This window comes from Onychostruthus taczanowskii, unplaced genomic scaffold (assembly GCF_017590055.1).
Source record: "Onychostruthus taczanowskii isolate IOZ18803 unplaced genomic scaffold, ASM1759005v1 scaffold160, whole genome shotgun sequence".
Lineage (NCBI taxonomy): Eukaryota > Metazoa > Chordata > Aves > Passeriformes > Passeridae > Onychostruthus > Onychostruthus taczanowskii.
In genome coordinates, this window is record NW_024498796.1 from 465,810 (window position 1) to 482,944 (window position 17,135).

The following is a 17,135-nucleotide window of genomic DNA, read 5'->3' on the forward strand; positions in this document are numbered from 1 at the left end:
TGTGTAAAATGACCTGATAAAAATTTAGATTAAAAATTCAGATTTTAGATAAAAATGTCTTGATTTTTGTGCTGTGCTTCATTTACAGGTCCTTCAGCAGCTTTTAAATCACTTCCAAAAAAATAAAGATAAAGTTCTTCTTTTCTCCTTTTCCACAAAGGTGAGCTCCATGTGATTTTAACGTTAACTGCAGCAGTAAGTTCTGAAGTGTGGCAATGGGTGGTGTACTAAAAATATTTGATAAACATCGTCCCTGTGATCATGTTTAATTTAAAAGATACTATTAAGTACTTAACTTTTTGTTTTCCTTTTTTCTTCATTTTTCCACTTAGTTGCTAGATGTGCTAGAACAGTACTGCATGGCATCTGGGCTAGATTACCGAAGACTTGATGGAAATACAAAATCAGAAGATAGGATCAGAATTGTAAGAGAGTTCAACAGCCTTCAGGAAATTAACTTGTGTCTTGTATCTACAATGTAAGAAAATTTAACTTGTAGTTTGTTTCAATATGTCTCTCTAGTGTTAGTAAATCAGTTACTGTGCATTTTTCTTGCTGAGTCTGTGAGGGATTACCTTTTGAAAAGGTGAGAGTAAGTATAGACTTACTGCTTTGGTCTGAAGCTTTTTAAAATATATAGACACCTTTTCCCTCCCCCACTTCCTGCTTCGTGAGGATTTCTAAGATCAGAAAGAAGTTGTCTTCTGGATCCTAGTTTAAAGTTGTTGTAGGATTGAAGAAGTAGTTTTAAACACTATTATTAAAAAAATTATGATTATGTCATTATCTACAAAAAGCTTTTAATTTTATTGTAGACAGACTCATTTTTTTTGTTTCACACTAGTGGAACTAACTAGCAAGTGATAAGTGTGAGCATGAAATACCATATTGAACTGAAAAATTCTCTCACTGTTCCTGCAATTTATTAATAGTGTTAATTAGCTAGCATGTCTATTTAAAATATTTGAACAAGATCTTTTATTGTCTTTTTAAAATGCACTTACCTATCAGATTTGCTTATCAATTTATGATGGATAGCAGATTGTTTTGAAATAGATTATTATGTTCAACTAAAATTATTGTTACTACAATGACTGTTTGTTTTATTCAGGTTACTTCCTTTCTTCCTCTTGATAAATTTTTTTACTGGGGAAGGGCAGAAAAGGAGCAGAGAGAAGCTTTGCTCCTTTTGCCTCCTACCCAGAGGGGAAAACTCAGTGAAACTTAATGAAATATGAGTGTACGATCTCTGTAGTTTTTACTGGAAGTGGGTATGTTGGAGTTAGGAGGATCCAAGCTACCTCAATATAACTAGAGCAGACATCATCTTAAAGGCTGTTGCCTAGTGAATGTCAGAGCAGTCTTCAAATACTCTGGTGCTTATGTATAGGACTGTGAAGAGATTTGTGATACTAGTCATAGAAGAGCTTTGTGACACTGGTCATGTACATTGGCTTGTAATCTCTGTCAACTGTGAAATATCCCATTGGCTTCTCTAAGACCTTCATGAGTCCATACCCCTTGTCCCTGAAGACAGAGGAAAATTTCAGAATCTGTAGCATTATGAAGGACTGATTTTTGCTTCAGTCAGTGCTGTAATCATGGACATGTAAGTTCTCTTTCATTAATTTAAATCAAAATAAAAATTAAGGTTAAGTAAACAGAGATGGACTTTCTCGTCTCTGTTTTGAGAGCTTGTATATAGAGACTAGTGAGCCTTCTCTGCCTGCTGATGGTGCTGGAGAAAAGGCTTGATTCTGTTGTTTGTAGTTTTACTTATCTTATGAAATAACTGAGAGGAACAAACTGTAATGGAATTACAGTCAGTATAAGTACTGTGTTGTAAGCAAAACAGAGGGTGCAATGATTTGCTTAGTTTATTACAGATAACAGGAAATGATCTTTTTTCTTGCTTGATGCACAGTAATGGAAGCATCTTTACATTTGTAGTCCTTTGGAAATTAGTGATTTATCCTATTTCTGCTGTACAAGAGATTAATCTTTCCTCTCACTCAGATTTCAGGCATATATAAAATAATAATGGGCTTTAGAGTATATTCTGTATTTTTCACTGCAGAGTACATTGACAGAATTGGTTGATACTCTTCTGTCTGTACTTTCTTGCAAAGTTTCTGACTGGTCTGTTCTGTGTTCTGAAGGTCTCATTGCTCAGAGAACCAAATGTTGATTTTCACTGAAAATACTTGCATGATGCGTAGGTGCATTCTGCAAAGGATGGATTCTCTGCATAGTAATCTTGAGACTGCCATTATGTTCACTGGCACAATTAATATGCAACGTAAAAAACATAAAATGTGAGAATTACAGTGCAGCACTAATGATAACTTTCACTATTAAATTTTCAATGTTTGTATTTTATATTCCTATTTTTTCAAAATGCTGTTTCTGCCGAAGATCACGTATAGATAGCCCGTAGAGATTTGAAAATCCTGGTTTTAATTGATCAGTGAAATTTTTTGAGAAATGGGACTTTAAAAAAGAAAAGAAAAGAATTAAAAAAAAAAAAAAGTTTGTCTAACTGTAGATTTGACCTTAAGTCTTGAAGTTAATATTGGTACCAAGCATAGTCACATGGCAATCCCTAATGCTTTTATTGACAGCTGTGACTAATACAGCTTTATGGATATATATATATTTTATAGGTGTTGAGAGAAAATGTAATTTATTTCTTCAGAGCTTGTGCATTTCATCAAACCATTAGATCATGAATTTCAGGTGGAGCACTAGGGAAAAATAGGTATATACCTGTTGAAACTTCTAAGTCTCATGAAGTAATACCTGTTTGAGAATACTTCAGTCTTGCACTGGTGTTGCTGGGAAAATATGTGATTATTTTAGGCATGTTTAGAAACAATAAAATAATTGCTGGAGTTGCTGTAACTTGATAGGAGAATGTAAAAGCTTTCAGTTCCAGTGGTGCTGGAAAGAAGTGGTGCCAAAAGAAGGGAAACTGTTTATGTACAATACCAAAGTCAGCACAGTTCTGTTCCATCCTAGTTTGCTGGAATAAATAAAAGCAGCAAGTATGCCTGCCTTTAAATCACTGTTTCTGGATTTTTTTTGTGCTAGTCTATCTCTAGGTTAGCTCTGTCAGAATTGTTAATGAAAATCCATTACTGCTTCTCAGCTTTCTTTTTACTTAAAGAGAAGTGTCTAGAGAAATTTGTAGGTAGTTTTTATCATGTAAGGTTACATATCCGCTTCCATTCTACCTGCAGCATTTTCTACTACTGTCTATTACCAGACTGCTGTTAGTTACTTTTTACTTTTACAGGGCTTCATTTAGCGTTAATTCTTTCACAGCAATGTTTCGAACAACTTTTAGTGTGCGTATGATAACATCCAAAGAACTTTCAGCCACCAAAATCCCTCTGAAACAAAGAGCACAGAAACTATGGAAAACCTATCTTGGTAAACAGAAATTAGATAATCAAAACTTTCATGGAACCTTTCCTAATGTAGCCTTTTGAGCTACTAAGTTGTGCAGTTTCAAGTAAGATGATCTTCTGAAAACTGTTCTTTTTAACAAAACTCTTTATTTAAGCCATATCATAGTAATTTTCATGGACCAAATTGCGGAAATGACTAACTGCTAGTTAAAATGAAAGGTAAAATGGAGTACATAACTCACAATGCACAAACTTCTAATTTGTTCTATATATGAAGGATATAGGAACCATTCTTTTCTGTTTTGGTCTAACTGAATTTTTGGGGCATACCTAAAAACACTGAAAGATAAAATCGGTATAAAGCTAGATATCCTGTTTTGTTGATTTTTATAGACAGTTGGTTTTACATCTTGTCTTACGTTTCAGTCCAACTGCAGGGCTGGTTTGGAAACAGGAGAGGCTGAACTCTTACTAAAAAGAGTTTTTTTCATTAAAAAGAAACACATTAAATTTGAAAAATACCCTGATGTATTCTGAAAGAAAAACCCAACCCAAATATTGTTATTCAGTATTCAATTTAGTTCACAGTTTGAGAATGCGAGTTCTCTGGAAACATCCATTAATATTGGCAAGTTTCTATATCCCCTCCCTTTCCAGGTATAACTAACCCAAAGCTACACCATACTTAAAAGTGAAAGGCCACAGCTGCATTTGCATTGATATGGATTCCATGAAAACCAAAAAGTGATGGGGCTCCATAAGTTTTTGGTTTCTGTCTCCATTCACTCTTACACTTGAAAACTTTATCTTTCTTGTATTTATCTGCTTCAAACAAGCAAAATTTAAAGTAATCTGTTAAACCAGGTGCTTGATAAGTTAAATGGGATTGGCTTTTTCAATTTTGCAGTACCTCTTTCAGAAAAATAGCACACTTGGAATTAGTGATGCCTATGCTAATGTGAATAATTGTTTTAATGGTTTATTTAATAATAGTATTTAGCTTGTGCTTGTCTAAGAACTTGTGTCTTTTTTATGATAGTTGGTTGAGCCAGTCAAAAAAAAATTTCAGTATTTGCTTGCTTTGCAGCTGGATGAGAAGCGGTGTTTTCCTCACTTTTGTTCCTATCAAATCATTAATCTATGCACGTGCTAAACTCTGAGTAACTGAGCAGTTTTGCAGGGTTCAGTAGTTAGCTGCATCAGCTTAGATGTGTGCTCAATTTCTTCTCTGGCTTGCAGGTTTTACCTGAAAACACTCTACAGCTGTTGTGTGTTGTAAGATGATGCAGGTGGAACCCCTGTGACTCCTAACCCACAGAACAGACAAATTTCTGACTGTGGCTTTTTTCCTTTTAATGACTGGTATGAATGTTGCTGATATGCAGCTGTGTGGCCAACTGTGTTTTTAACAGCTGAATAAATTACTGTACCAATACACTTGTGTTGTTAATGCTTACAGGTATGGCTTACCTAAGATTGTGACCACCTTAGTGAAAGTTGCATGGCATTATTGTCAAAAACTATGTACTGGAATTAGATAAAGTAAAAGTTTAACCTGAAATTTTCCTGCTTCCATAATGTTAACTGGCATAAAACTGGTTATGAATTTCGTTATAGTATTTGGTGGTGTTGCCCTCTTAGGACTTCATGGGAAATTAATGGCAGTGGTTATTTGAGTACTTGGTGGTTGTTAGTACTACAGTAACACAAAGCTGTACTGCACTGTTTCAGTATCTTTCATGTGTTCTTTTTTTTTTTTTTTTTAAGTTGGGGAAGGGTAGGCAAGTATGGACCTAATACAGAATAATCTAGTTGCAGTTCTTTTCTTAATATCATGTAGTTTTGGTTTTTCGTTTTTATGTTTTCAGGGCTGGTGGACTGGGTCTTAATTTTGTTGGTGCCAATGTTGTTATACTGTTTGATCCTACATGGAATCCAGCAAATGATCTTCAAGCAATTGACAGGTACACTCTCAAAATACAGAACTTGATCCATGTTGCACTCTTGCATTGATTCTGTTATCTGATTGTCCAACTAATTTTTTTCCTCAAATAAGAAATTTTTTACTTCATCTGATTAATCCACAAGACAAGAGAAATAGTCCAACTAAATTAGTTTTTACCTTTGATGTGATTATTTTAACACAAATTTTACAATATATTTTCCTTTTTTTTTTTTTTTTTCCAGCAATGGGCCAAACAAAAACTCAACAAAAAACTCCTTGTGGTTACTATAACTTTTTGTGATATCTAGAATATGTGTGCCTAGTTCACATTGGTCTTGTGTTCTTCATGAAGAATACATTGTAGTTGACCTTAGTTCAAATGGTGTTTTGAACTAAACCAAAAAATAAACCCAAACCCAAAATACAGGGGCTCTTTATGTTCTCTTCTGCTTCACCATTGTGGAGATTAGTGTCTTTTTAGCACTATCTGTGATACTTAGTATCTCTCTCTGATATTATGGTGTTGGAATATTTCCAGTAATGCAGATTTTTCTTCCAAGACTTTTTGACTGTAGGATATTTCCCTAGGAATCCAAGGCAGACCTTTTAGTAACTGAAGCAAAGAATATTAAAAACTTAAAAAGAATACTAGAACCTATAAAAGAATATTTAAAGTTCAGTAGATTTACATATTTTCATGATCAGAAATACACTTGTTTCTGTTATCTCATGCAATTATGTAATCCTGTTTTAAGGGTCTGTGTTGCGGTGTGTTTTGAGGTGGGGCACCCCGGGGATGTCCCCGGAGGGCCCCCTAGGCTGTGAGTTGGCTGGCAGCAGCAGGCAGGCAAGGAGACTCCACACGGCTTCTGATCAGATGAAGGTTTATTTGGGGTCCCAACCCTGGGTACAGCATGGCTACTGAGGGAAAAGGGGGGAAGGGGGAGGGAGGGGGCAAGAGGGGGGAAGAGGCTGAGAGAGAGGAAGGGCTAAGAGCCAGACTGATCCCCTAGCACAGCTTAAGAGGGGAATTGAAGTGAGCGCGGAACCAGACTTGGGCCAATGGGATTACAGGTACAGGATGGTTCAGGGCAGGACCACAGGCTTAGAATATACCATACATTTCGGAGGGGTGAGACAGAGCATACCATTTAAATAAAATGGAATACAACAGGTCTGTCTGATTTCTAGGATGTGTTTATGTGCATCTGTTCTAGAGAAATATATCAGAAAGATGTGTTGGGGACTATCTTTAAAGAATTTTTGTAAGATCACATTACTATGATTTGTTTTAGCCTCCTGTGAATTTTGTGTAATCTGTTAAATGGTAAATTCTGAGACTTTGAATAGAACACTTCCAGTTCATTAGCTGTTTTTATGATGCTGTATCTTGTGAAGTAATTTATGAAGTTAAGAAAGAACCGACTGCTCCAAGTAATTAATGAGTTAATTCCTGTATAATGGAAATAGGAGAATACTTTGAGCAAAAGTAGGTGGAGACACAAAAGGAAAACAAAACCAGCAAACCTGAGATAAACAGTGGCTTTGTTTTGTGGAGAGGTGGGAGACAGTTCTTGTGATAAAAAATGAGGAGAAGGCTTTTTACACTGGATAGGCCTGGAGAGGAACGCAAAATATTAAAGGTAAAGGAAAAGGAAATCAATTACTGAGGAAAATTCGGAAAAGTAAGGAAAACAAGCCAATGAAAATATGCATGATTCCGAATAGTCCTGTTTTATTTGAATGCTCTTGTGTATTTAGTTTGTTTACTGTTCATTACTACCCCTAAGAGCTCTCATTTCTTCAAATGTTTTTAATGTGCCATGTCTTTGCAGAGCTTATAGAATTGGCCAACACAGAGCTGTTAAAGTGTTTAGATTGATATCCTTGGGAACTGTGGAAGAGATGATGTACTTGCGACAAGTGTATAAACAGGTAAAGCTCACAAACTGTTTAAATGGGGAGCTCTTCCCAGCAGTTTCAGGGACTGAAAGCTAATCTAGCCTGTAGTAAATTTGTAGTTGACCTTGTGTTTATGATATATGATGTTATCTTAACTTACGAAGCCAAGGCGCATAATTGAGCAGCTGTTAAAGAATGGAACAGAATTATATTTCTACTCAATAGTTACAGTTTTTCGGTAACTATTGACAGTTTAATTATGCAGTGTACATTATCCAGGTTATACAGAGAACTGTTTTTATTTGAAGGCTTATGAAGTACAACTGTGGTAGTACTAGGAAGTATCTGCAGCAATCTAATTCACACAGCTTTTTGTCATGAAAGTCTGGAGAAAGTAAAGGAGAAATCTTGCTGATGCTATAGAAGATAAGATGATGATCTCCTAGAAAAAGAAGACCTGGATATTATCTGTTTGGTTTTCCAAAAAGCATGTATACGTCTTGAAAGGATGTATAAATATTTTTCTTTTTTTCTTTTTTTTCAAATTGACTTGTATTTTTCAAGTCGAATAAGTAGTAATAAACAAGAGTAATTGAAGTGTGAGGGTTGGGGTTTTTTCAGCTATCCTTGGATTGCTTTCCCTTAGCAAGTAAATATACAGTGCAGAGGAAGGCGAAAAAAATGCTAATAATTTAGTATAGTGGAAGCTCAGCTGTCAAGATACAGAGGAGTGCCAGTAACATGTGTATGGTAGGTGTCTGATAATAGGCAACAATGCAGTAGAAGTCTTCGAATGTTCTATTTTTTTTTTAATTCAGTAAAGCCAAGCAGATTCATATTATACCACAATCTTATACTAACATCTGCCAGGGAAACTCAAACAAAATATCCTTGCTTAGGAGTTTCTGCTTGTTCCAGCTAAAGCTGTGTATATAATGTGGGTGCCAGGAAATTCTGACGTGTTGTTGTTGCAAACACTTCTGAAATCTCTTGTGTTGTTCTGTTCTAGCAACTTCACTGTGCAGTGATTGGAACTGAAAATGCCAGACGGTATTTCGAGGCAGTGCAAGGATCAAAGGAACATCAAGGAGAGCTTTTTGGGATTCATAACCTTTTCAAACTTAGGACTCACGGGTCCTGTCTTACCAAAGACATACTAGAGGTATGAAGTAATACCCTTTTACTTTTGTGTATTAGTTTTACATTTTTCCTTTCTTCATGAGACTTTTTGGTCATTGTTTTGAGTGGAAACACTATAAAACAGAATGATGAAACTTAATCAGTACTTGTCTGTGCACTGACTTAAGTGAAGTAGGCATGTTAATTTCTCATTCTGATATAGACCAGATAAATTTCTCTAAATCCAAAAATGGTAAAAGCTTGCTTTATAATTTTCATAAATTTCCTAGTATATATATATTTTTTATAAAAACTACATAACTTATTTTTTGATACTTTCATGCAGCTTTGTGCACAGATACCTTTAATTCATCAGTAACTCATACTGACCTTTTAAGTCAGAATTCTTATCATAAAAATATTTTTTATGATCACATTAACCTCTTCAGAGTACTTTTTGGGATGTCAATAATTGTTAAAAAAAAGGTAGCTGCAGCTAGCTTACACCTTCAAATTTACTGCAGCTTTATTCCATGTTTCTTTTTCTTTCCATCCTTCCATTTATTTTGTTATTTTTCCTCTGCTAAGAATTTACTCTGGACCTTGCTGATTCTACTTATGGTGCTTACGCTTCTGAAAAAAAAGAAGGAAACTTATTTTTCCTGTGCTTGTCTTTGTGTGTAATAAAAACTGTATCTGTTAACATATTTGATTGTCTTAGAGGGAAGGACAAGTAGAAGCGGGAGTCATGACAACAACTACATGGCTGAAGGAAGAGAATCATTCATGCAGCTCAGAAGAGGTGAGATGTCTTTGTGGACTGTACACCAGAGCATGACAGGCCTCTAGTTCCCAATACTGCAGTGGCAAATGTGGGCAATATATCATTAGGCTGATAATACTTTTACCATGTTGTTAAGAAGATTTTGTTTAGGGAATTGTGGAAAAGAGCTCAGGGAGTTCAGATGATTGAAAGTTTCAGGTTTTGTGGAACTATAGAAGACCTGATTCCCACCAAACCAGTGGTCTATTCAATACTGTCTTTTTTATTTTTAATATATGTAATTATCTAATGGTTTCCTTCTGGGATAAGATTTTTTTTTAAATTTTTTCCAACAAAGGCCAGTTTTAATAGGAGCATTGCATTTGTAGGAATGTTTTGACTGAGTGCCATGTTCAGGTACTTTGAGTAATGTTGGGAAGGATGAAAGTTTGACAAGAAAGTCTCACAGATATGTATGCTTGATAGAAAGATTTTTGAATGTAGAAGCTGAGGAAGGAATAGAGATGGTTAGACTCTTACAGAGTAATTAGGTTATTATCATTAGGTTAGATTGGACTGAATTGTATTACAAATTAGCCATTGTCTCTTATGCCTGCTGGAGATTTCTGTGAGTATATGTCAGTATTTAATGTGCCCTTACATTGATCTCAGTTTCATATTTATAATACATAACTGGATGGTCATGATCTCACATACGACTTGCTGTCAAACAGCAACTTATTAAGCTTATATTAAATGCTTTTTGATGAGAAGAATTTTATCAGGATTAATTTATTAATTTTAAAATGTCTCTGAGTACAGCATTTTGGTATTTATTGATCTGACTTCCATCTACAGGCGGTCATAATTCTTACCTCAGTAGTATGCAGTTTCGGAGCAGTGTTTTGGACTTCTATCTAAAAAATGTTTAAAGATTGCCTGGGCATAATTTTTTTTGATTACAGTAGACCTTGATGAATTTTAGAGTGGAACGTTAGTACTCATACAAGGAAGTAAACCACTGCACTGAGATTTATTTTTGTTATGAATGTCATTACGCATAATATTAAGGTTTGAATCATGAATGACCTTCCAAAGCACCCTTGAAGGTTGAAAAGTAGCAATGAGATTAGTATAGACTTAAAAAATATGGATGTGGATTGGGAACACATAAGGTGTTTTAGCAGTGTGCAGCATATATTGTCTCAAGTACATAATACTATTGGTTATTTTCAGTGTTTTTCTGCTAAAAATATTCTGCCAGAGACTTCAATAATTTCTCACTATGAATTATTTTGCATTTTATAATACTATTTTGTGTATTTTTTGCTTGAGTATCAGTGAAAATCCACTTTTTTACACTGCTTTGGAATTAAGCATGTTGTGTGTAATATAAAAGTTAAATAACTTTGCAGTATTTTCTTTTCTTTTTTTTTTTTAGAATGAACAGTCAGACTGTCAAGAAGATAGAGATCCCCAAAGCATTCGGGCACAATTAAAAAGAGAAGAAACTGATTTTTGGGATGATTTGAGTGATGATGATATTCTGCAGAGTTCTGTGAAAAAATCTGTCAGAAGGAAGCCATGCAATGAAAATAGTTTTGTGGTGACAAAAGAACAGCTTTCCTTAATGCAATGTGGATTCTCTAAGTTGTTGCAGAGGGAAATTGAGACTACCAAAGAAGGGGATCACAATTATGACTCTCATCATTCAAGTTCTGATGATAACACTATAAGAAAAAATGTAGATAGCAAGCATGATGGTTTTCAGAAATGTCAAACCAGTGTGCCTGTTTTGGTGCATGGGAAAGTTGTTCTGTCTCCAAATGGAAGTGATAAACAAGGTATTCATAGTACAGAGTGGCTTGGTTTATCAGGCTCTGAGGAGGAAGGAGAAAGAAAAAATGAGGATCAAAGCATTTTAAAGCAATGTGGCATAGTCATGGAAACTAAAAGTAGTTCTGAAGCAGATGATGATGTCATCTTTCCTACCCAAGTTCAAGTATGCCAGCAACCAGTGCTTACTAAAGAAGTTGAAATACATAGGTCAACATCTGAAAATTGTGAACAGTTAGCAAAAGAAAAAGCTGGGTTTGTATTTAAGGAAAATAGTAGTCAATTTGGATTCCACAGTACTGAGTCTAATTTCACCATGTCTTTTGAAGATGTCAAGAATGACATAGATTTGAAAGGAACGAGTGACGTAAGTGATGAGTCTGATGATATTGAACTTCCCCATAATTCTGAATCAAGAAAGCTAGGAACTCTGAGTTTTCCAAAGAGGAAGAAATCTCTACCACAAGCAAAGATGCCCTATAGAAAAGGAAAGGAAAGTGGTTCTCAAAATATAGATGAATTCTCGTCCTCTGAAGATAACTTTCCAGTTGAGAAGATTCATGCCAGAAAGAAAAGCTATAGGAGTAAACAACAGAGCAGCAGAATTCAGTTTGGGTCTAAAATGATGTGTCCTATTCAAGATACCTCTGTTGCAGAAATGAAGTCTAGCAATTACACTACGCATAGAACTTGTGCAAGTAAAACTGTACTTGAGCATCAAGTGAAAATAATGGAATCAATGGACAAGTATTTAGGTAACTATTAAGTTAATTTATTCAATTTTATTTCAACTAAAGTAATAACATATGTATAATTTACCATTGTCAGCAGATTTTAAGTTCTGTTTGCTGTACATTTTTTTTTTATTTTAAGATGTAGTAAATGTTCTGCTAAGTTACTATTCAGAAACATCTTTCTGTATCTTTCTCTTTATTAGTCTTATTTTTTGTCTTATGGGGTGACAGGCTGCTTTGTAATTCTTGGTTAAACTCTTACCATCTTTTGAAATATGCTGAGATTGAAGAGTTATTAAAAATTCAGAAACTAAATATTTGAACTGTAAAGTCTTATGAGTCTTGACAGGGCTATTAAATAAAACGTACAGAAAAAAAAGTGATTTGGGAGTTTTAAACACCATGTGGAAGACTTGATTCCTAAAGACTTAATTTCAACCACTGATGGTTGCAGCTGTTAAGCCATAGATGCTTTGAAATATCTTTGTCCATCTGAAAATAACCACACTGAAATTGAAGTAGTATTAAACTATCTGGATAAATCCAAATAAGTCTCATGATATTGTTAATTTCATAGAACTGAGAAACTTGGCGCTGAGTGAAATAGTAAAAAAATTTACAGCTTCAGTGTAATTTTTTTTTTTTTTAATTACAGTATCCTTCAATGTGAATCTGTACCTTTAGAGTTTTGAAATAACCAACACCCTTGTATTTTTCTCATAATGTATCAGATGGCGTTCAAGAAGTGGCATATATCCATTCAAATCAGAATGTGGTTGGATCCAGCAAGGCTGAAAATCACTTGAGCCGATGGGCGGTGCATGACGTATTTGAATTGAAGCAGTTTTCCCAGCTCCCTGCTAATGTTGCTGTCTGTAGTGCCAAGGTAAAGAGATATTTTTGGAAATGTCATTTTAACTTTACTTTATCCTCATTTTTCATCTTAAAAAGCTCTAGAAAACTTGTTTTTCTGTTACTGGCCACCATGCATGATCAAAGACACTGAGGATGGGGGGAAGAGAATGCTCAGTTGGAAGTCTAATAAATTACTTTGTTTTTTTGGGGTGGCTTTTACATTAGCCAGCTTTCAAAGAGCTGGGAATTAAAAAGCACAGCACCCTCTGTGGGATTTTTTCTGTGGGAGAAATGTTAAGATTAAAGATAGGGTTTTTGAAATCAAATTCTGTGCCATGTTTTTCTGATTTGGGCCTTGAAAAATCTTCAGTTTATCCTGGATCCAGTTAACAAAAATCCAGTTGCCACAGTACATTCTGGACACCCTGTAGCATAGGAATTTGAACATACATCAATTTGCAGACTCTCTTGGGGAGGTGAGCATATGCAGTTGCTATAGTTAAGTCAAACTGTCTATGTTTAATATCTTAAACATAGAAGTAGAGTTTACTGGGAATTCTTATTTGCAGCAACGGATATGTTTAATGTTTTTTTTTTTTGGTTCTGTAGCTTGTTTAATTGCATTTGAAATACAAAAAAAATTGGAATAAATTCAGGTACATCTTTCATATTTTTTATTCTTACTGCACAGTGTTTTTCATCTGCTCTGATTATCTGGGTATTTGGTTGCTTGCTTTGTAATAAACATATGCAATTTTCTAGAGTGATTTTTAAGATAAAACAAGCACAGAATAAGTCTTTTATTATTGTGCAGCTTAGTCTTCACAAACACATTAGCTATCCTTACAGAAATTGTAGATCTACAACTGTGTTGTTCTGGGGTGTTGAACATCCGTAGTGGCTAGAAGAGTTTCTTCCTGTGTTGTTGTTGTACTGTATTTAATTAAGCCATTAGCGGAGTTGCCAAGAATTTTTATATTGGGAAGATCAAACCAGGCGAACCAGTAAAAGTAAGGCCTTTTCAATTGTAACACATTTGCATTAGAATGTTAGCAGAAAAGCATTAGAATTAGCAGAAAAGTTGGTCAAAAATACTCAAGAGTACAGTAGGAAGGTACTTATTAATTGGCAAAGGCTGACATTATTATTAAAACCAAATAAAAATGAAAGAAAACTTTGTAGAGAGTATTTTGACTAAATGTCTGTTGATCCACCTCTGTTCAAAACTAGTTTGTGGTGTTCATGTAACTTAGAGCTTATTATGTAGAGTTATGTGAGTGCAAGTATTGCAAATTAACTCACCTTGATTAACTAGTCAGTTTTTTTTTAAGGTATGCACTTTTCACTCAGAAGCAGCAGTACTATCACTTCTCTTGGAGATCCTAGTAGGAAGAACATCAAAATTATGGAGAAGGCTGCCTCTTTTTTCACTTCCTGTTATTCATTTATGTAAAGGCACTAATGTAGAAATAAAATATAGATGACTGCCTATTCTTAGATGTGGCATTTTGAGCTTTTTGTGGTCTCATTAAAAGAGGTCTTCCTAGACAATTTTGAAAGGTTCTCTACTTAAAATTTTACTGCTACTGTTTTCCTTTCTTCGTTACTTTGTATTTCCTTAGAAGACATTTTGTGGAAAAACATGGTCACTGTTGGGCTTCTGGCCATCGGGCTTTGCTGGCCATTTTTCACTTATTTGCCATCAGCTGAAGTTAAGACATTCACTGTCTGAGCATCTACCTGTTTTATCATAAATAATGCTACTTAATAAAAATGCTTTTCAGTAGATTAAAGTAGCATCATGTGTAATATTAAAAATACAGCTGAGTCATTTAAATTTCCATAATTGTTTTAAGTAAATAAATTTACAGTTTTGAAAGTTGGAATGTTAATTGGAAACTGGTAGTTATTGAAGAAAAAAACAAAGTTTTGTCAGAAATTTTAAAATTCCTTATTAATGTAGAATTCAAGTGTCATTGGTCTAGTAGTTTCTCAGAAACTGTTGTGTAGCTCTTTCTGTTGGCTGTGGGTATCAATGATATTAGATTCTTAATTAGAAGCTTTTCTACAGTATATTTAGGCTGAAGCTTTATGTGATAGCATCATGAAGGCATCTTCAAAAGTAACATTTATGCTCTGATAATATTTATGTCTCTTCTTAGCAGAGCTAATCAAATTGTTTTATTTCTAAGTCGAAGCAATCAAGAAAGGTTATTTTCATTCCACAGACAGGTCTGCTGCTCAGGACCAAAAAATCCCTTGTGCTCATTTGTGCCCCTTGTGATCATTTTACCTATGCCAACTCTGTCTTCCGGCTTTACAATTTCACTCAGTAAGCAGTGTATAATAACACTTTTCTGATATAATAAACTTTAAATACATTTTCCAAAGAACGACTTATATCTCTGTGAAAGGGGTTAAAGAATTTTGAAAAACTGTAAGTATTCTGTTGAATTGCATGAGTTGTAGATTGGGAAATAGAAAATCCTACAAATCTTGGTGGAAGAGTGGCACTTTTGTTTCATGCTTACACAGAAATCTGGAATGACAGGAATAATAAGCAATATTATAAAAAGATAAAGCAATTAATAAAGAAAACCCCTTGCAAGAGCATTGACGTGTTGACTTCTTGCTGTTAACTAGCCATTTTGGAACTTTCCTGGAACTTTTAGAACATAGGTTAAGGTCTTTAGTTTCAGTAGCCAATTTATAGAAATTATGTATGAGTAACAGAAAAAATAAGTTGCTAGAAAGCACTATAAAACAATGTCTTCTGCCTGGTTGTCTTCCTGTAGTAGCTAAAAGTATAAATCAGGTTTATTAGTGCTTCATTTATTGTTGAGTCATGGAGACTAATGTGGTTTCTTAAGTTGTAGTAACTGCTTAAAGCTGGAGCAGGCTGCAAAACCTGTGAGGTCTCATTGAAAGTGAGAGAGGTTGCATGGGAAGAAGATCCTTGAAAGCCAGGTTAGAAGGGATGGGAGGCAGCAAGTCTTGTTCCTCAGAAAATATCTGAAGGTATGTAGAACATACTAAGAACATGAGTAACTAACAAGCTTGTATTTAAATTGGTTATAAAAAAAGTGTAAGATTTGAAAACCGTTTCTTACCTCAGATTTCACCTTGGTGATATTTTGTTTCCTTGAGTTTAGAAGGCCAGTGTTAAATCTGCACAGTTGGCACTAGTGTAGTTCTCAGTCATGTCTCTCTTAACCTTTTAAACTGTAGACTTCAATTAAGCTCATTTTTTATCCACTAATGTGCCTATTATTAGTCTGTCCTTAATTTTACCTGACCTAGTATTGTACATCCTAGCTACCTTTTCTCTAAACAGGTAGAACATAATATTTTAATCTGCTATTGCTGTGTACCTCTAAAGGCTTAAGGAGACAAAACTTTGATTCTTTTTATGAGAAATAGATCTTGCTGCTATTTTTTTTTCTTGCTTTCTTTGTTCTCCGGGCTCCATAACAGTCCTGGATTCAAGACTGCAGAGCCTTTTACACTTCTTTCCCCAGAGCTGATGGGGAGTGTTGTCATACTGTCTATATGTTTTTTTAAGGAATTTTGCCCACTGACTAGTTTAGCTAGAATGTTCACATTTGTAGTACTGAATGCTTGTTTGGTCTGTATTTCTATAAGTTCTGTATGACTCTGAAAAACACAGTTTGGTGGTGGCAACCAGAATATAAAGTATACCATCAAGAAACAAAAACAAGACATCATGATACCTCTCTCATAACTTAGCAACTGTGAAAGCTGAGATAAAATCGAGAAGTAATAAATGTAACAGTGTAAACTATGCATTAATTGTACAAGCAATAGAATAAACCATAATTTGACTGAATATCATTAGTCAAAATAAATCCTGTCCAGCATGTGAATATAAGGCAGTCTGTGTATGACAATAGTAGCAACAAACATATGTGGAACATGTGATCCATTTTGGAACGTGTTCCTTTTATCACAGAAGTCCATGGGATTGCATAAAGATAGAAGAAGATGCTCTAGGTGTTAGGTGAGTTGAAGCAGTGTTCTCAGTGAAGAAAGACATTGTCAAGTTGTTACAGAATGGGTTTTCATAAATAGTCATAGCAGTGGAGATTCATTTATAGTTTATTTTGCGAGTATGGTGCGCAAAGTACTTTAAAGACCAAGATTAACTGGAGTTTTTTTACAGATGTGGTGTGGTATATTTTAAATGCAGAATGCTTAGAATTAGAATTATAATAAAAATATTGTAGTACTAATATCCATTATTTGAATTAATTATCTGTTGTTTGAAGATTATCTGTATTCTGACCATGGCCCACCACTGTCAGTATAGGATTGCTGTAGATTTTGAGAAGAAAATACATAAGACCTATAGAGTATGATCCTTAAAGTTCATCTAGTTCAAACTCCCTGCAATCATCAGGGACATCTTCAATTAGAACAGATTGCTTAGAGCCATATCCAACCTGACCTTGAGTGGGATGGGGGCATCCACTGCCTGTCTGGACAGCCAGCTGCAGTATCTTAAGATCTTCACTGTCAAAAAGCCTTCTTCCTTATGTCTCATGTAGATCAAA

The 17,135-nt window shown here is 34.7% G+C and overlaps 1 protein-coding gene across 1 annotated transcript in view; it reads left to right on the forward strand.

Annotated features, from left to right (window-relative positions):
- The window catches only part of ERCC6L2 (ERCC excision repair 6 like 2), a 31,660-nt gene extending 23,235 nt beyond the window's left edge, over positions 1-8,425 (forward strand). The window contains exons 10-14 of the mRNA XM_041399462.1: positions 89-160; positions 333-478; positions 5,279-5,374; positions 7,191-7,290; positions 8,267-8,425. Coding sequence (XP_041255396.1) covers positions 89-160; positions 333-478; positions 5,279-5,374; positions 7,191-7,290; positions 8,267-8,425 — 573 coding nt within the window. The remainder of the gene's footprint in view (positions 1-88; positions 161-332; positions 479-5,278; positions 5,375-7,190; positions 7,291-8,266) is intronic.
- Positions 8,426-17,135: the final 8,710 nt, after the last annotated feature.